At 43.6% G+C, this 20,509-nt stretch overlaps 1 protein-coding gene across 10 annotated transcripts in view; it reads right to left on the reverse strand.

Moving 5' to 3' along the window:
• DNAH8 (dynein axonemal heavy chain 8) overlaps positions 1–20,509 on the reverse strand; it is a 582,992-nt gene that overhangs the window by 52,045 nt on the left and 510,438 nt on the right. For all 10 annotated transcript variants that reach the window (XM_056568656.1, XM_056568659.1, XM_056568657.1 and 7 more), the window contains 5 exons: positions 17,307–17,509; positions 13,763–13,836; positions 8,044–8,196; positions 7,402–7,557; positions 1,365–1,481 (listed from right to left, as the gene is read on the reverse strand). In XM_056568656.1, coding sequence (XP_056424631.1) covers positions 1,365–1,481; positions 7,402–7,557; positions 8,044–8,196; positions 13,763–13,836; positions 17,307–17,509 — 703 coding nt within the window. The remainder of the gene's footprint in view (positions 1–1,364; positions 1,482–7,401; positions 7,558–8,043; positions 8,197–13,762; positions 13,837–17,306; positions 17,510–20,509) is intronic.

Raw genomic sequence — 20,509 nt, forward strand, 5'->3', positions numbered from 1 at the left:
ACATTTACTGAAAATTAGTTGTATTTTATATTGTACTATTAGATTATGAATGTGGGAGTTATTTAGGAGCGATCCTTGTAGTCCATTTTCCATCTAATTTTCCCAATACATCACTGGTATATGTCCGTAAGAAGTTTTAAGCACTAGATATAGTCAACTATGTTCAATCAATTTCCTTAATGTGCACTGTGTGGTGTTTAAGCATTTTTTTTTAGAAATGGACTGAACATAGTCACTAGTAGACTATGTAAGGTCCATATGAGCCTGCTTGGTGTACACCAACATACCATTTTGGCAGGTTGCAGAAGTTTACCAGTGATGTATGAGCAAAAAGGCATAATGAACTCACATTAGGTTTTTTCACATCAGGATTTTACATCATCATTCCTGCACTTCTAAGATGAACTTTGTGGGGAATCTGGATCTCCCTTAAGCAGTGTTTTCCAACCAGAGTGCCTGAAGCTGTTGCAGAACTAAAACTCCCACCATGCTAAGCAGCAGGTATCATGGTCTGGGCAGTGGATGGGAGACCAACAGCAATGCGCAAAGAAGTGTTTCTAAACCAGTGTGCCTCCAGCTGTATCAAATCTACAACTCCCAGCATACCTGGATAGCCTTTGGTTTTCATGAAGGAAGTTCTGTAAAAGTTGTAATCCTCCACCTGTTTTAAAACTACAACTCCCAGTATGAGCTTGAAGCTATTTACTGAGAGACTTCAACTTCCAGTATGATGTTACAGCTGGCCATTGTGAGAATGTAAGGCTAGATTCACACTGACTGCAGAATTTCTGCTTGCAATTCCACTTTGAAATGGCAGACAGAAATTATGCTTACTAAAATGTACAAGCTAATGGATTTTCCGTTCACCAATTCACACCTCATAATTTTTGAAGCAGTATTTGTGAGCGGAAAATTTGCTTTCAAATTTCCGCCTGAATAATGGTGGTGCTCATTCTTCAGGCAGATCTCCTCGCCGTCTATTGAGGACAGCAATGTCCACGCTGATTGAATCGGCACTGACCGCACTCAGAATCTCTAGCCGGAATTTTGTAGTGTGAACCTAGCCTAACTCCCAGCATGACCTTACAGCTAGTTTTTGTGCACTATAATTCCCAGCATGCACCGGCAGCCTTCAGCCCCAACTCTCAGAAAGCCTTATAGCCTTTGGCCCAAAAGTGTGGACATGATGGGAGTTGTAATGATACAACATCTGAACAGCCACAGGTTGAGGAATACTGTTCTTTTGAATAAGGTTTCCATGTTTGACCAAGAGATTTTCGGACTCACACAGAGGAAATTTGAGTCTTTTCTAGAGGTTTTAGCTTATTTTACAAGCTCATTTGAGGGCACATGGACAGACTTACTTTCCTGATGCCGCACTCATCCAGATGATTCTGTATGAACTGAACGCTCGCTGTGAAGTCCGCAGAGTTGAAGTCATATGGAATATTCCAGCCAAGAGGACCATATTTGCGCCTTTCCTGCAAAGCAAAACATTTTGAATGGGGAATAGAAAGTTATATTTAAATAAAACAAATCCAAGTCAAATTATCACCAACATTAAAGTAAAAATCCACATAAAATGCAGAGTAGCTTTAACCCCTTAAGGACCGGAGGTTTTTCCGTTTTTGCATTTTCGTTTTTTGCTCCTTGCCTTTAAAAAATCATAACTCTTTCAAATTTACACCTAAAAATCCATATGATGGCTTATTTTTTGCGCCACCAATTCTACTTTGTAATGACGTCAGTCATTTTGCCCAAAAATCTAAGGTGAAGCGGGAAAAAAAATCATTGTGCGACAAAATTGAAAAAAAAAACGCTGTTTTGTAACTTTTGGGGGCTTCCGTTTCTACGTAGTACATTTTTCGGTAAAAATGACACCTGATATGTATTCTGTAGGTCCATACGATTAAAATGATCCCCTACTTATATAGGTTTGATTTTGTCGGACTTCTGGAAAAAATCATAACTACATGCAGGAAAATTAATACGTTTAAAATTGTCATCTTCTGACCCCTATAACTTTTTTATTTTTCCGTGTATGGGGCGGTATGAGGGCTAATTTTTTGCGCCGTGATCTGAAGTTTTTAACGGTACCATTTTTGCATTGATAGGACTTATTGATCACGCCATTGACCGAGCGGTTTAATTAATGATATATTTTTATAATTCGGACATTTCCGCACGCGGTGATACCACATATGTTTATTTTAATTTTTATTTACACTGTGTTTTTTTTTATTGGAAAAGGGGGGTGATTCAAACTTTTAATAGGGGAGGAGTTAAATGATCTTTATTCACTTTTTTTTTTTCACTTTTTTTGTGCAGTGTTATAGGTCCCATAGGGACCTATAACACTGCACACACTGATCATTGTTGTCCCATAGGGACCTATAACACTGCACACACTGATCTTCTATGTTGATCACTGGTTTCTCATAAGAATGATGACTGCTCATGCCTGGATCTCAGGCACTGAGCAGTCATTCGGCGATCGGACAGCGAGGAGGCAGGAAGGGGCCCTCCTGCTGTCCTGTCAGCTGTTCGGGATGCCGCGATTAGCCGCGGCTATCCCGAACAGCCCGACTGAGCTAGCCGGGAACTTTCACTTTCACTTTTAGCCGTGCGGCTCAGCTTTGAGCGCGCGGCTAAAGGGTTAATAGCGCGCGGCGCCGCGATCGGCACTGCGCGCTATTAGAGGCGGGTCCCGGCTTCACTATGACGCCGGGCCCGCCATGATATGACGCGGGGTTACTGTGTAACCCCGCGTTATATCAGAAGAGCAGGACCAAGGACGTACCGGTACGTCCTTGGTCCTTAAGGGGTTAAACATTCTTCCCTTTATTTCTCTTGCACTATTCTAAGCTCGGTGGCCTTCAGAACCATAGTAAAGCACAGGTCTGACCTGTGAGGATAAAATGTCTTTTGCCGGCATTATTAGATCCCACATTAGTTTTTTGCTATGACATTTTATCCTTGATTTTTGTAAGTATTTATGTATAAGCGCACACAGTGTATTCTGTCTTGGCTAATGTTTGCAGGAAATATTCACACCAGGGGAATTAGTCCAAAGCATCTTCTATATGGCAGCTCAGAGCTTGGCAATATATGGTGGCTCCATGGTTAGCATTGCATTGTGTCACCAAAACAAAAATTTATCCCAGAAGTCCCTCAGGGAATATTTTCCTACAAACTAGGGATCCCCCTATAACAGATTCTTATTTTATTTCATCACTTTAAAATGGGAATAAATAATTTTAAAGTGATGAAACAAAATAAGAATCTTTTACAGGACGGGATCCTAAGACTAGGCTCACACTACTGAAATTCAGCCTGCAATTCCGCTTTGAAATTGCTGACAGAAATTCTGCTTACTAGCTTACTAAAATGTACATGTGAGTCAATGGGTTTTCCGTGCACCCATTCACAATATAAGCGGAATTTCCGCTTTAAAATTTCCGCCTGAAGAATGGTGGTGCTCTTTTTTCAGGAGGATTTTCACAGCAGAATCCCATTGATTTCAATGGAGAAACTATAGAAAAAAAGAGGGAACAGAAAAAAAGCGCAGCAATGTGCCGTTACTCCTAATAACAGAGTAAATGAGAAGAGAAGCAGTTCTGCTCACCTTTGGGTGTTGCACTACGGGTACAACACCATATAGCGTAGTGAATAGAAAGTCCGGGAGTGCTGCCACGTCACCTTCCCCGTCTTAGGATGATCCTAGGCGGTCTTGGAAATAGAGGGAACTGTGGTCTGCATTGCAGCAGAAAATGCCGGTGCGTTCAGGCGCTCTCCTCGCAAGTGTAGATCAATCCAAGGTCGGATGCAAATCAAATCCAAAATGGGAAATTATATATAGGCAAAAGGATTTTATTTAACATAAAAGAATAAAATGAGGATAGTGAAAAAAGGCCGTAACATGGGGGGTGGGACAACGCGTTTCGAAGGGCGTGATCCCTTCTTCGTCAGGTCCAATGGTTATGCAGATGGAGATGTCGTCATTTATACTGGTGAGTAAAAGACCGCGAAAATCATGCACAGGTGTTGCGGAACAGTAAATCTCTTAAAAATGACATATCCGTAGTTCTAAAACAGTAAAAAATTAATAAAAAAGGATTTTAACAAAACAATTTGATGTTATAAAAAAACAATGAATAAAATATGCGATTATATTTATAAGATTGTGCATAAACTCAGGGGCTATCAGTAACTGTAGTATTGAGTTTATGCACAATCTTATAAATATAATCGCATATTTTATTCATTTTTTTTTATAACATCAAATTGTTTTGTTAAAATCCTTTTTTATTAATTTTTTACTGTTTTAGAACTACGGATATGTCATTTTTAAGAGATTTACTGTTCCGCAACACCTGTGTATGATTTTCGCGGTCTTTTACTCACCAGTATAAATGACGACATCTCCATCTGCATAACCATTGGACCTGACGAAGAAGGGATCACGCCCTTCGAAACGCGTTGTCCCACCCCCCATGTTACGGCCTTTTTTCACTATCCTCATTTTATTCTTTTATGTTAAATAAAATCCTTTGCCTATATATAATTTTCCATTTTGGATTTGATTTGCATCCGACCTTGGATTGATCTACACTTGGATTGAACACTGGCTCATAGATCGTACCCAGAGAGTGGTGGTAAATGATTCGTACTCTGATTGGTCCCCGGTTATTAGTGGTGTACCCCAAGGTTCAGTACTGGGCCCGCTGCTGTTTAATTTATTTATCAATGATATAGAGGATGGTATTAACAGCTCTGTTTCTATCTTTGCAGATGACACCAAGCTTTGTAGCACAGTACAGTCTATAGAGGATGTGCATAAGTTACAAGATGACTTGGATAGACTAAGTATCTGGGCATCCACTTGGCAAATGAGGTTCAATGTGGATAAATGTAAAGTTATGCATCTGGGTACTAATAACCTGCATGCATCGTATGTCTTAGGGGGGATTAAACTGGCAGAGTCACTGGTAGAGAAGGATCTGGGTGTACTTGTAGATCACAGACTACAAAATAGCATGCAATGTCAGGCTGCTGCTTCCAAAGCCGGCAGGATATTGTCATGTATAAAAAGAGGCATGGACTCGAGGGGCAGGGACATAATACTCCCCCTTTATAAAGCATTGGTACGGCCTCACCTGGAATATGCTGTTCAGTTTTGGTCGCCTGTTCATAAAAGGGACACTGCGGAGTTGGAAAGGGTGCAGAGACGCGCGACTAAACTAATATGGGGCATGGAACATCTTAGCTATGAGGAGCGATTAAAGGAGTTACAATTGTTTAGTCTTGAGAAGAGACGTTTAAGGGGGGATATGATAAACGTATATAAGTATATAAATGGCCCATACAAAAAATATGGAGAAAAACTGTTCCAGGTTAAACCCCCCCAAAGGACGAGGGGGCACTCCCTCCGTCTGGAGAAGAAAAGGTTTAGTCTAAAGGGGCGGCACGCCTTCTTTACCGTGAGGACTGTGAATTTATGGAACGGTCTACCTCAGGAACTGGTCACAGCAGGAACAATTAACAGCTTTAAAGCAGGGTTAGATACATTCCTGGAACAAAATAACATTAATGCTTATGCAGAATTATAAAACTACATCCCTTTCCCTTATCCCCTTACATCCTTCCCTTCAATCCCCTGGTTGGACTTGATGGACGTATGTCTTTTTTCAACCATACTAACTATGTAACTATGTAACTATGTAACTATACACTTGCGAGGAGAGCTCCTGAACGCACCGACATTTTCTGCTGCAATGCAGACCACAGTTCCCTCTATTGACTTCAATGGGACTTTCATTTGAAGGCGGATTTTTATGCAATGCGGAATGGAGGCAGATTGACTGAAAATAGGCTTTGGAGGCGGAAATTATAAATTTTTGCAAGCAGACAGGCGGAATTTCAGTAGTGTGAACCTAGCCTAAGGGTCTATTCACACGGCAGAATTTCCGCATGCAGATTCCGCCTCAAATTAAAGCCCAATAGTCTTCTATGGGATTCCGTACTCCCATTTATTGAATTTCCGAATGCAGATTCTGCAACTATTTAGCACAAAATCCACACAAGTGAGAAACCACCCAAATGAATGCTAAAGCGGAATTGGTGCAGATGTGCGGAAATTCTGTTGTGCGACTAGACCCTTAGTTGGAAGGGAATTAGCCCCTGAGGGGTGACACCCCTAAAAGGGTTTTGATAAAGAAAGCATTGCGGCTCAGTGGTTAGCCTTGCCTGGTGAATCAGTGGTAAGCATTGTATGGTGTCTCAATGGATAGCATTACATGATGGTTCAGTGGTTAGCATTGTATGGTGGCTCAGGGGTTAGCATTGTATGTGGCTCAGGGGTTAGCATTGTATGTGGCTCAGTGGTTAGCCTTGCATGCTGGCTCAGTGGTTAGCATTGTATGGTGGCTCAGATGTTAGCATTGCATGATGGCTCTGAGGTTAGCATTGTAGAGAGACTCAGAGGTTAACATTGTATGGTGGCTAAGATGTTAGTATTGCATGTGGCTCAGTGGTTAGCATTGTAGAGAGACTCAGAGGTTGCACTGTACATTGGCTTAGAGGTTAGTATTGTATGGTAGCTCAGTGGGTAGCATGTACAGTGGCTCAGTGGTTAGTACTGTACATAGGCTCAGTGGTTAGCAATGTACTGTGATTCAGAGGTTAGCAGTGTATAGTGGATCAAAGGTTAGCACTGTACAGTAGCTCAGTGGTTAGCATTGTACAGTGGTTCAGTGGTTAAAATTGTCCATTGGCTCAGTGGTTAGCATTGTATGGTGGTTCAGAGGTTAGCATTGTACAGTGGCTCAGTGGTTAGCATTTACAGTGGCTCAGTGGTTAGCATTTACAGTGGCTCAGTGGTTTGCATGTATGGAGGCTCAGTAGTCAGCATCATACAGTAGCTTATTGGTTAGTATTGTACGGTGGTTTAGTGTTTAGCATTGTACTATGGCCTAGAGGTTAGCATTGCATGGTGGCTCAAAGGGTCAAATCTGCATGGAGGTCTCCCTGCCTTTGAGCTGGTGTGTTCTGTTTTTACCCCCCACTTTATAAACACAAAGATGTTAATCTTGAATTTAGAATGTGAGCACCAATGAGGACAGGGATAAAATGTGGGTGCTGTCAATACATGCTGTGCAGTGCTGTGGAATAAGTGGGTCATTGCTCTACAATGTGGTGGACATCTCATAAAATCTGCACCATGTGTATATAGAGAATATAGAGTTAAGATTAGTGCATGGCCATAATTCTGCATTTTCCACATCTCACTCCCTTCTCCTGCAGAACAGATCACTGACTAAAGCCTGGGACGCGATGACTACTTCTCCGAGGTGCCCGCCCATATAGTTTGTCCCTCAATTTCCATGTAAAATGTCATATAACCTGCACGGCAGAGTGTAGAAAGGCCACGGTGTACAGCAGAGGCTTCCACATTGGGCTGCTGCTGGCATCTAGTAAATCCTGGCTCATCGCGGAAATTGTTCTCTTCAGGCCGGCACGTAGGTCCTGCGGGGGCTCATGGGTGAAACTGATTGAAGTCTATGGAGTAAGAAAACCACATCAAAGTATATATACTTTTACAACCATCTAAATAATAATAATATCATTATTAATAATAAAAAAACACTTTGCAAACAGTGTTGGATAGAAAGCTCCATGGTTACAGATTGTGCGTGTAGTCTACTGTCTATGACTACATGCTCCCTTTCCACAGATCATGTCTCAGTGTTATAAAAATTATTAGTGGGAAATATCCAACATTTCACTATTAATACCTGGGCAGAGAATAACATAAAATCTCTTTATTTTACATTTTCATTGCTTGATAGGTGTCAACAAATTTTGTGATGTGTCTAAAGCAATGTTTCCAAACCAGTGTACCTCCTGCTGTTGCAAAACTACAACTCCCAGCATGCCCGGACAGCCGTTGGCTGTCCGGGCATGCTGGGAGTTGTAGTTTTGCAACAGCTGTAGGCACACTGGTTGGAAAACAATCTAGGGGAAGACAAAGTCTATGAGGTGTACCTGCAGCAGAGTTATAGGGAACCGTCCGTGCGGCTCCGTCGTCATCCACACCCGGAACGTCTCATGAGCGGCTGCCGAGGAGTCTATGGTTTCCAGCAATTCAACCATAAAGTCAAGGTCCAGGTGACCGTTCTGAAGCAGGACCCATCCTCCCTGTGTTAAAGGAGAGAAAACGTCCATCAGAATAAAATCGCTGCTAGATCTGTCTGACATGTGACATATAGTCTACAGACCAGGCTCATGGCTGACAGAACCATCCGGAACACACTGAAATCGGTTGTAAGGAGCCATTGGTCCTAAACCAGCCTAAAGGTTTTTATATAAACTCTCTCTATTGTGCAACAATTTTTGGTTGCAAGAATTCAGCCTGCAGTGTAAAGAATGGAAGTTCAAATCCTAATAACAATGACTTCATCCACTACCCATCTTATTGCTCTTACAATGGAGATCAAAAGTTTGGGCACCCCCGGTAAAAATGTGTATTAATGTGCATAAAGAAGCCAAGGAAAGATGGAAAAATCTCCAAAAGGCATCAAATTACAGATTAGACATTCTTATAATATGTCAAAAAAAAGTTGGATTTTATTTCCATCATTTACACTTTCAAAATAACAGAAAACAAAAAAATGGCGTCTGCAAAAGTTTGGGCACCCTGCAGAGTTAATATCTTGTACTGCCCCCTTTGGCAAGTATCACAGCTTGTAAACGCTTTTTGTAGCAGCCAAGAGTCTTTCAATTCTTGTTTGACGTATCTTTGCCCATTCTTCCTTACAAAAGTCTTCCAGTTCTTTGAGGTTTCTGGGCTGTCTGTCACCCACTGCTCTTTTAAGGTCTATCCATAGATTTTCAATCATGTTGAGGTCAGGAGATTGTGAAGACCATGGCAAAACCTTCAGTTTACGCCTCTTGATGTAATCCCCCGTGGATTTCGAGGTGTGTTTAGGATCATTATCCATTTGTAGAAGCCATCCTCTCTTTAACTTCAGCTTTTTCACAGATAGCATCAAGTTAGCATCCAAAATTTGCTGAAATTTTATTGAATCCATTTTTCCTTCTACTTGTGAGATGTTCCCTGTGCCAGTGGCTGCAATACAACCCCAAAGCATGATTGATCCACCCCCATGCTTAACAGTTGGACAGAGGTTCTTTTCATTAAATGCTGTTCCCCTTCTTCTCCAAACGTACCTTTGCTCATTCCGGCCAAAAAGTTCAATTTTAACCTCATCGGTCCACAGAACTTCTTTCCAAAATTCATCAGGCTTGTCTATATGTTCATTTGCAAAGTTCAAACGCTGATTTTTGTGGTGAGGACAGAAGAGGTTTTCTTCTGATGACTCTTCCATGAAGACCATATTTGTACAAGTATCTCTTTATAGTGGAATAGTGTACCACAACTCCAGTGTCTGCCAGATCTTTCTGGAGGGATTGTGCAGTCAAACGTGGGTTTTGAATAGTTTTCTTCACAATCCTTCGAGCTGTTCTGTCTGATATTTTTCTTGGTCTTCCAGATCTTGCTTTAACTTCCACTGTTCCTGATGACTGCCATTTCTTTATTAGATACCGAACAGAGGATATTGACATCTGATAACGTTTTGCTACATTCTTATAGCCTTCTCCAGCTTTGTGAGCGTCAACTATTTTCAGTTTCAGATTTCTAGACAACTGCTTAGAAGAACCCATGGTGCTGATTGTTGGGGCAAGGTCAGATGAGTCTGGGCATTTAAAACCTTTGAGATTGACATCACCTGGTCTTCCCAGATGATGATTGAGAACAATCCATGACACTGGCAGGTCTCAGCTTTGCAAAGGGGACAGTGTATGCTATAAATTCTGCAGGGTGCCCAAACTTTTGCAGACACCATTTTTTTTCTGTTATTTCGAAAGTGTAAATGATGGAAATAAAATCTAACATTTGTTGACATATTATAAGAATGTTTAATCTGTAATTTGATTCCTTTTGGAGATTTTTCCATCTTTCCTTGGCTTCTTTATGCACACTAATACAAATTTTTACCTGGGGTGCCCAAACTTTTGATCCCCACTGTATGAAACTTTCTGAAAGAAAAATAACTTTTTTGCACATAGCAACCAATCACAGGCCAGCTTTCATTTCATATCCTGTCCATAAAGATGATAAACTGTACTGTGATTGGGTGGTACGGCCAACAGAGGCAGCTTCTCTTTTAGATTTAATAAATTTGCCACAATGGCCCTAATTTACTATTGCGCTCCTGACTGCTTTTTTTGGGTTATGCGATGCAATTGTGTCTGCGCCAGAATTTTTGGCGAAAAAACAAAACAACCTGACTTCCACACTAAAATCACTAGAAAACCCAAGCATGGCTTCATGATTTGGCACCAACCTAATATACTTACAAATTTAGCCAAAACCATGTAAATATTTGGCTGGAAATTAGTAAGTAAAACATGGTGAGAACTTTTCCTTTTTTTCATGACCTGTGTGTCTCCATAGTAAATAGAGCGAAATCATGAAACCCAAACCCAAAACAACATTCAACAAATCAAAAACAACACTTAAGGTTAATTGCCCTTTGAGGCAGATTTATTAAAACCTGTGCAGAGGAAAAGTTGTGCAGTTGCCCATAGCAACCAGGGTGCTTCTTTTATTTTTTACAATCCTTTTAAAAAATGAAAGCAGCGACCTGATTGGTTGCTATGGGCAACTGGTCAACTTTTCCTTTGCACAAGTTTTGATAAATCTCCCTCTATGTGCTTTGACGGTTGCACTGTGCTCAAGAGAACTTAAGAAAAGACCTACTGTGCACTGTGACCAAAATAACTCGTACTGTGCACTGTGGCCAAAATACCTCGTACTGTGTACTGTGGCCCACATAACTCGTACTGTGCACTGTGACCAAAATAACTCGTACTGTGCACTGTGACCAAAATACCTCGTACTGTGCACTGTGGCCAAAATAACTCGTACTGTGCACTGTGGTTAAAATAACTCGTAGTGTGCACTGTGGTTAAAATAACTCGTACTGTGCACTGTGGCCAAAATGACTCGTAGTGTGCACTGTGGCCAAAATAACTCGTACTGTGCACTGTGGCCAAAATAACTCGTACTGTGCACTGTGGTTAAAATAACTCGTACTGTGCACTGTGGCCAAAATAACTCGTAGTGTGCACTGTGGCCAAAATAACTCATACTGTGCACTGTGGTTAAAATAACTCGTAGTGTGCACTGTGGCCAAAATAACTCGTACTGTGCACTGTGGTTAAAATAACTCGTAGTGTGCACTGTGGACAAAATAACTCGTACTGTGCACTGTGGCCAAAATAACTCGTACTGTGCACTGTGGCCAAAATAACTCGTACTGTGCACTGTGGCCAAAATAACTCGTAGTGTGCACTGTGGTTAAAATAACTCGTACTGTGCACTGTGGCCAAAATGACTCGTAGTGTGCACTGTGGCCAAAATAACTCGTACTGTGCACTGTGGCCAAAATAACTCGTACTGTGCACTGTGGTTAAAATAACTCGTACTGTGCACTGTGGCCAAAATAACTCGTAGTGTGCACTGTGGCCAAAATAACTCATACTGTGCACTGTGGTTAAAATAACTCGTAGTGTGCACTGTGGCCAAAATAACTCGTACTGTGCACTGTGGCCAAAATAACTCGTACTGTGCACTGTGGCCAAAATAACTCGTACTGTGCACTGTTGCCCAAATAACTCGTATTCTGCACTGTGGCCAAAATAACTCATACTGTGCACTGTGGCCAAAATAACTCAGTGTGCATTGTGGCCAAAATAACTCATACTGTGCAATGTGGCCAAAATAACTCAGTGTGCACTATGGCCAAAATAACTCTTACTGTGCACTGTGGCCAAAATAACTCTTACTGTGCACTGTGACAAAAATAACTCTTACTGTGCAATGTGGCCAAAATAACTCAGTGTGCACTCTGGCCAAAATAACTCAGTGTGCACTCTGGCCAAAATAACTTGTAGTGTGCACTGTGGCCAAAATAACTCGTATTGTGCACTGTGGCCAAAATAACTCGTACTGTGCACTGTGGCCAAAATAACTCGTACTGTGCACTGTGGCCAAAATAACTCGTACTGTGCACTGTGGCCAAAATAACTCGTATTGTGCACTGTGGCCAAAATAACTAGTAGCATGCACTGTGACCAAAAGAACTCATAATGTGCACTGTGACCAAAAGAATTTGTACTGTGCACTGTGACCAAAATAACTTGTACTGTGCACTGTAGTCAAGAGAAGCGGGAAGACCAAGAAGGATTCTTCACTTCCTATAACTCTTCTCATTGAACACTCAGTGAGCCTCTACCTGGCATAAAATGGTTGATAACAGATAACAATAGGTTGTAGTCACCTGTCCTACAGACAGTTAAAGCGTACCTGTCAGATCCCACCCCAAAAAAAATTAAAAACAGTTGCTCAGTACCTCATCCTGATCATGTACATCTAATTTATATGTGTCTATGACCTATATTTCTCTCAGAATTACCATTATTTACTTGCCATCATTGCCCGGTAAGGTTTCTGTACATGCAGAGGCATGGGGCATGTCCCTCTCTTCTCCTCACTGTGATGACCCCTCCCCCTCCCTCACTGTGCTCTGACTCATAGAGGGCCTGGACCTGCCTTCAGCCCTGTCAATCACTCATGGTGTCCATGTCATGTCGATGACCACTGGACACTGCAGGACTAGTATATGTCCCAGGATGAAGGCGGGACCCCTAGTGGCCAGTTTTTGACTGGCTTTTTCAATATGAAATACTGAAAATTTTCTGATGAAAGCAATTGCAAAACATATTGTTTTTGCGTGCTTTATAACATATCAAAAGTCAAAAGTGCCCATTTAAAGTCAATGATATCCTGACATCAATTTATACCAATATGATTAAGCCGACATCTGAATCTAAAAATGTACATCTGAGTCTTAAAAATTAAGCATTAACCTGCAAAATTACTGCAGCTGAGATGCACTTTACAACTGTATTAGAGCCATGGAAGGTTCCCTAAATTACAATGAAACCACTTTGAGAAGACCACCTCTTTGTCCAGACCAGATTCCATGTGACAGATTTTTAGTCCAACATGCATTTTGCCTTGTGGCCATTTTCTTGGAGAAGACCACCCCATAGACGACCACTTTTCAATGTAATTTTGTGTGGTCTTCTCAATGAAGTTTCCATGTATTATTAGCTTGAGGGGATTTGATTTATATTGCCGAGAAGCAGCGGCATCAATAATCTAATAATCCCGGCTCCTTTCATATGGGTTACACTATTAAGCCTGCAATATGTGAAGAAACCTCAATGAAATTATAAATAGCCCAGCTGGTCGTGTCTTGATACGTGAAGGTGATGTATGTCCTCACCCTTGTGGTGTCTGCAATAATGCCTCATCTGTTCTCACTTACTCTATTCCATAGATAACACTTTACATTAAGTTCATGGTCATTGGTTTTTGGCGTCCATTCACTTCCAACAAGCTGCATTATTTTTAATATTGTTGAGCTTTGGTTGAGACTCAGATGTAGCAGAGCTGATTCTCTTAATGAACTGTTTTTGTGCTCATTTTCATAACCTGTTAAGATAAATAGATCTACCTGACGTCTTTTGGAGTAGATATTGCGAGATGTTATGGTAAATAAACCTCTCAGCACTGCTACATCTGGCAGTGTACTGATGCCGTGTTCTAATGTTGTCAGTCTTATACACTCACCTGTTGCATAGACATCTGTATGAGTCTGCGTGCGAGGATGCCTTGTCCTTGTCCCATTGATACAGCCCTACATTCTGTATTAGGGTAGACAGCAGGTATTATATATTATATTATTAAAAATTATTGTAGAATATTATACATTATATCAGAATACTGAGCAAAATCAAAGAGAAAACAACAGCAATGTTATACAACCTACACTGTACTAAAGGCAGTGATATACAGCAGGTGAAATAAGTATTGAACCCGTCACCATTTCTCTCACTAAATATATTTTCAGCTGCTATTGACATGAAATTGTCATCAGATGTTGAAAACAACCCAAGTAAACCATACATACAAAGACACCAGAACAAATGAGATCAGGAATTACGTTTTGCGTAATGATGTAAAATAACACAGGGAAAAAGTATTGAACACAAAAAGAAAAGGAGGTGCAAAAAGGCCTGGAAAGCTAAGACAACAACAGAAATCTATCAGTAATTAAAAAGCAATCCAGCCCCTTGTCAGTGCAAAAGAAAAGCTGGTTCAGTTTCAGTTGATGGCTACAAAAAGGTCTCATTGTCAAGGTGTCAAACAAGACACATCTCATGATGGGGAAAAGCAAAGAGCCGTCTCCAGACCTTCACAAGCTAATTGTTGTAAAACATAACAATGGCGTTGGTTATAGGCGCATTTCTAAGCTTCTGAATATTCCAGTGAGCACTGTTGGGACCATAATACGGAAGTGAAAAAAAGGAGATTTTTTGTACTCACCGTAAAATCTCTTTCTCATAGCCTTCATTGGGGGACACCGAAACTGATGGGTATATGCTCTTGCCACTAGGAGGTAATCAGTTTTGTCACAAAGCAGTAGGAGAAGCCAACAAATACATATGTCTGAAGGACCCTAGAAAAGAATCACGGATATAGAACCAGAAAAGATCATCTGGACAAAAAATGAATATATGGGTGGGTGCGGTGTCCCCCAATGAAGGCTACGAGAAAGAGATTTTACGGTGAGTACATAAAATCTCCTTTTCTCGGTTGCTCTTCATTGGGGACACCGATACTGATGGGATGTACCAAAGCAGTCCCTTAGGGTGGGAATAACAACCACTAGAGAAAGGGAATCAGTCCAGAGACTGAGCCCACTCGTATGTAAGGTCTGTGGACGAGACCGCAGGCTAGAGACAACCGAGGCCCAGAAACTGAGGTCCCGGAAGATCCCCTGTCCATGGAGATGGACTAGGATGCCAAAGGAAGGGACCGTCCTTTGCAGAGACTAAACCTACGGTCTATATAGAGAGACAAGAAAAAGTCAACTAGGAAGCCAGATGGGCCAGAACCATCCTGGAAGGAAGTGGAAAATTAATCCCAAGGAACACAGAACCAGACAGTGGGCTATCCTGGCTGGGAAACAAAAATGGAAAGTGGGGAACCGGAGTGCCAGCCGCGGACACGGCAGTTGAGAGATGAGTGACAGGCAAGACTACTGTCAGACATATCGACAACCGGACAAATCCATGCCCGCGCAGGGACACTTCCATGGAGACCTCGCACTAGATGTGAGGATCCAGAGCACTAGCTGTGAATGCGGCAGCCTGTGGAGGAGGGAATCATATTGTATGACATGCCAGAACACCCCCTTGATGGGTGACCGGCAGACCTCACTTAGCGCCCGCCAGGAATGCAAAAAAACACTTGCAAGGGCACCCAACCAGTGTCTTGCCTCGGTAGGGAGGGACTGGAATTCGGCCGTGGGTGCGACGGGCACAGCATGGCACTCAGTGTTAGGGGGCAACAGTCAGCGAATATATCCCCGACAATATCCAAGGGATCATGCAAAAAATAGATACGGCAGAGGCATGTACAGGGTGACTGAAGGAATGAAGCGGCCCCCAATACCGTCCCAAGAAAAGGGACCCTGCAGATATTAAACTGATAAAAACAGATGTGACAGACCAAGGCTGTAATAGCGCTTGGTTGCCACAAGGGGGAGCCCACAACAATCAATGAAAAAATCCAGGGTGCAATATAATTGATGGCTACAAGATGATGCCAAACACCACTAAATGGTCTGAGAGACCATCAGTGTTTTATTTACTTATTTATAACTTGGACAGACAGCGCAGCCCTCCGAGCAGGGGGGTGCGTTGGAAGAACACCACCCCCAGAGCCGGCCTCATGCAGTAAGGAGCACGGGGGGAGCCAGGGAACTTGTAGAAAGATGCGGCCGCCCCCTCCGTCACTCGGCCGCATGAACGGGGCGCCGGCCATTTACAGTAACAGGGCTGGGGGACTGGTTGAAGGACGCGGCTGGTTCCTCCCTCATCAGGAAACCGCCTGGCCACGTGGGACCGGAGCAGCAAGCGGGTTGGTGCCCACACTAAGGAGTGGTCGGCCACGTGGGACCGGAGACCTGCCTGCAGCTGAAGGTCTCCGGTCAGCCTATAAAGAATGCGGCCAGGACATTGCGCCTGGCTCCAGCAAGATAGTAGTGAGCGGACTGGTGTGACCGCACTGAGGAAACGAGCCGCCACGTGGGACCGGAGACCCGCTGCCTGCAGCTGTAGGTCTCCGGTCAGCATAAAAAAGAACGCGTCCAGGACAAAGCCCCTGGCCGCACACAAAAGGTAGCAAGTGGTCTGGTTACGCCCCCCACTGGCTGAAGCAGACAGCCATGTGGGAGCGAAAACGAGGCCAGGGCAGTGTGCCTGGCTGCAATACATGTGGGACCCAAAGAGGGAGGGGGGCAGGCCCATTGGAGGCGCCTGAGGCTATGAGGGGTCCGTCCAAGCACAGCCAAGCGTAATGGCGGCTGAGGAGCTGGGCACAGCAGATAAAGGGGACCCCCGGATGAGCAAAAGGGAAGGAGGGAGAGGGGGAAGGGGGGTTGTAGCACATACTCACTCACAGGCTCCATCTTCTCATACTCACCCTGAAGTCTTCAACCAGCTTATTGCCAAGCAGGGCGAGCAGGGGCAAGTGGGGGACCCAGACCCAGGGTACAAACTCCAGGTGCTGGCCGTTGGCGAGAAGGGGTTAACAGTACATACTCTATGTATGTGCCCCTTTCTCGCATATGGGGGAGAAGGTAGCGCCATGCTTCTGAATCCCCACCTGAACATGAGAAACAAAAGGGAGGAAAAAGCTAACTAAACAGCCCTTATTAGAAAATAATTTAAAAAAAGACCAGGTCTGAGGAGCTCCCAGACCTGAGTCTTGCCTCCTACTGACACTAGCTAAAACAGACTACCTCACTTCCGGTGGGCGGGTATATCATGCCAGGGAGGAGCCAACTTTTTCTAGTGTCAGCACCTCCTAGTGGCAAGAGCATATACCCAACAGTATTGGTGTCCCCCAATGAAGAGAAGAGCGACTGAGATACAATAACTTTATCATAAAATGTAACTCCCCCAGATGTCCAGATGCTCTCGTGTATCACTCATTTGTCCCTCATTCTGTTCATGGAGACAGAATAATAAGTAGCGCCTTCTGCTGTCTATGTACATGCAGGATTCTTTACCTCTCATATTGGTCGCCCCGTCCTTTTAGTACTTACCAAGTTTCAGCTTCCTTGCAAGTGCATCAATGTGATTTGTTGGATCATAACCCCTGGAGAGGAGGCAGATGAGTGGAGTGCGAGGGTCGCTTTCTTCCCAGGTGCTTGTAAGGTTTAGAATGTTTGGTTCTATGTACTTTGCATTTAAGGAATCTCTAATGTATTTCCGAGCTTGAGGCAGCGTGCGATCGGGACAACAAGACCTGATAAATAGATGATAGATTACATGTGGCACCATACAATGTGATGTCACTAGGATTCATTTTCCTCTCTAAATATATTTCCAGAGGTGCTATTGACATGAAATTTTCCCCAGATGTTGGTAGCAAAAGAACCAAAAACAAATAAGATCAGAAATTTAGTTAATGAAATCATTTCAGTGATAGAATTGCAATCAGTATGGCTGAAATGTCATGCCTGCCACATCAGCTATAACAGGTAAGCACAAGGCATACACAAGAACCTCTACATTATTCTCTTATAACCTATGCTGCACTATATAAGAAAAATAAAAAAATAAAAAATAAATCCCAGAGTGCTTTTTTAAGTTTTAAGGTTTGAAGCTCACAGAGAATTTGGGCAGTACTATTTTTGAGCCAACCTATGATTACTTGAAGGTAGGGATGTCCCGATACCGATACTAGTATGGGTATCGGGGCTGATACTGGCCATTTCCATGGTATCGGGGACTCGTTCAATGTCCCCGATACCATGTCCGATACCTGCTGCCGCTCCGCTGCCCGGTGTAGTGAAGAAAACTGTCTTGAAGAGTTCTGTGTCCCGATCTTCACTAACACCGGTTCTCTCGTCTGCATCATGGCGATCTATGGAGGAGCATGTGACATACACGTCACTCCTCCTCCCCTGCGCCCAGCATAACGCTACGGAGGAAGCAGAGTGACGTGTATGTCACATGCTCCTCCATAGATCGCCATGCTGCGGACGGGAGGACGGAGCGGCAGCAACCGACAGAGGACAGCTGCAGGTGAGCTGTCTACAAGGGTGAGGGCTGCGGTCTACAGGGAAGACCTACTAATGTCTAAAGGGGGCCGTACTGTCTAAAGGGGGGGCAGTTGCTAGCTGTCTAAAGGGGGGCCCTGACTAATGTCTAAAGGGGGGCCCTGCTAATGTCTAAAGGGAGCCCCGCTAATGTCTAAAGGGGGGCCTGCTAATGTCTAAAGGGGGGCCTGCTGTCTAAAGGGGGGCCTGCAGTCTAAAGGGGGGAGCGGGGCGTCTAATGTCTAAAGGGGGGTCCCTGCTAATGTCTAAAGAGGGGTCCCTGCTAATGTCTAAAGGGGGGCCCTGCTAATGTCTAAAGGGGGGTGCTGCTAATGTCTAAAGGGGGGCCCTGCTAATGTATAAAGGGGGGCCCTGCTAATGTCTAAAGGGGGATACTACCTACTATTAAAGGCAATCTTACAGCAGAGTCACGTGCACTAACTTGAATTTACAGGTAGACTAGCTGAGTACCCACTGTTGCCCGGTTTTTCCTTCCTCATCCTTGTTGGGGAGTAAAATCAACAAAGGAGGAAACTTTGACTTCAAATCCCATCCCCATATCCCGTCCTCATACCCCGACCTCCTGCCCAGTCCTCCTATCCCGTCCTCCTATCTCGTCCTCCTATCTCGACCTCCTATTCTGACCTCCTATCCCGTCCTCCTATCCCGACCTCCTATCCCGACCTCCTATCTCGACCTCCTATCCCATCCTCCTATCTTGACCACCTATCTTGTCCTCCTATCTCGACCTCCTATCCCATCCTCCTATCTCGACCTCCTATCTCGACCTCCTATTCCTTCCTCCTATCCCGTCCTCCTATCTCGACCTCCTAACCGGTCCTCCTATCCCATCCTCCTATTCCGTCCTCCTATCTCGACCCCCTATCCCGTCCTCCTATCTCCACCTCCTATCCCGTCCCCCTATCTCGGCCTCCTATCCCGTCCTCATATCCCGTCCTCCTAACTCGACCTCCTATCCCGACCATCCCGTCCTCCTATCTCGACCTCCTATCTCGACCTCCCATTCCGTTCTCATATCCCGACCTGTAATATGTGACCAGGTATTGAAATATCTCCAGCCGTACAGAAGTTATGCGGGAACATACATTTCCCATTGATTTGCATGGGACTTTAAACAAAAACCCCGACCGTCACAAATGGGGGTAGTTAAGGGTTAAATTAACTATCCTATATTTTAAGTGGACATATAAGTAACATGTGACCAAGTATTATGGAAATATCTCCAACCGTTTGGAAGTTATGCAGTAACATATATTTCCTATAGACATGTATAGGACTTTAAACATAAACCCCGCCCCTGGCAAATGGGGGTGAGTAAGGGTTAAATTACCTATCCTATGCTTGTTGTTGACATATAAGTAACATGTGTGCCAAGTTTCATGTCAATATCTATAGCCGTTTGGACGTTTTTGTGGAACATACATACATACACACAAACACACACACATTGAGTTTTACATATAGACTAGCTGAATACCCGGTGTTGCACGGTTTTTCCTTCCTAATCCTTGTTGGGGAGGAAAATAAACAAAGGAGGAAGCTTTTGACTTCATATCCCGTCCTCATATATTGTTGTCATATCCCAACCCCATATCCTGACCTCCTATCCCGACATCATATCTCAACCTCATATCCCGTCCTCACATCCCGTCCTCATATCCCGACCTCCTATCCCATCCTCCTATCTCGACCTCCTTTCCCGACCTCCTATCCCGACCTCCTATCCCGACCTCCTATCCCGACCTCCTATCCTGGTCCTCCTATCCTGGTCCTCCTATCCCGGTCCTCCTATCCAGTCCTCCTATCCCGACCTCCTATGTCGACCTCCCATCCCGACCTCCTATCCCGACCTCCTATGTCGACCTCCCATCCCGACCTCCTATCCCGTCCTCCTATCCCGACCTCCTATCCCGACCTCCTATCCCGTCCTCCTATCTCGACCCATAATATGTGTACCAGTTATTGAAATATCTCCAGCCGTACAGAAGTTATGTGGGAACATACATTTCCCATTGATTTGCATGGGACTTTAAACAAAAAACCCAACCCTCACAAATGGGGGTAGTTAAGGGTTAAATTAACTATCCTATATTTTAAGTGGACATATAAGTAACATGTGACCAAGTATTATCGAAATATCTCCAGCCGTTTGGAAGTTATGCAGTAACATATATTTCCCATAG

Source organism: Hyla sarda, chromosome 3 (genome assembly GCF_029499605.1).
Source record: "Hyla sarda isolate aHylSar1 chromosome 3, aHylSar1.hap1, whole genome shotgun sequence".
In the NCBI taxonomy this organism is placed as follows: Eukaryota; Metazoa; Chordata; class Amphibia; order Anura; family Hylidae; genus Hyla; species Hyla sarda.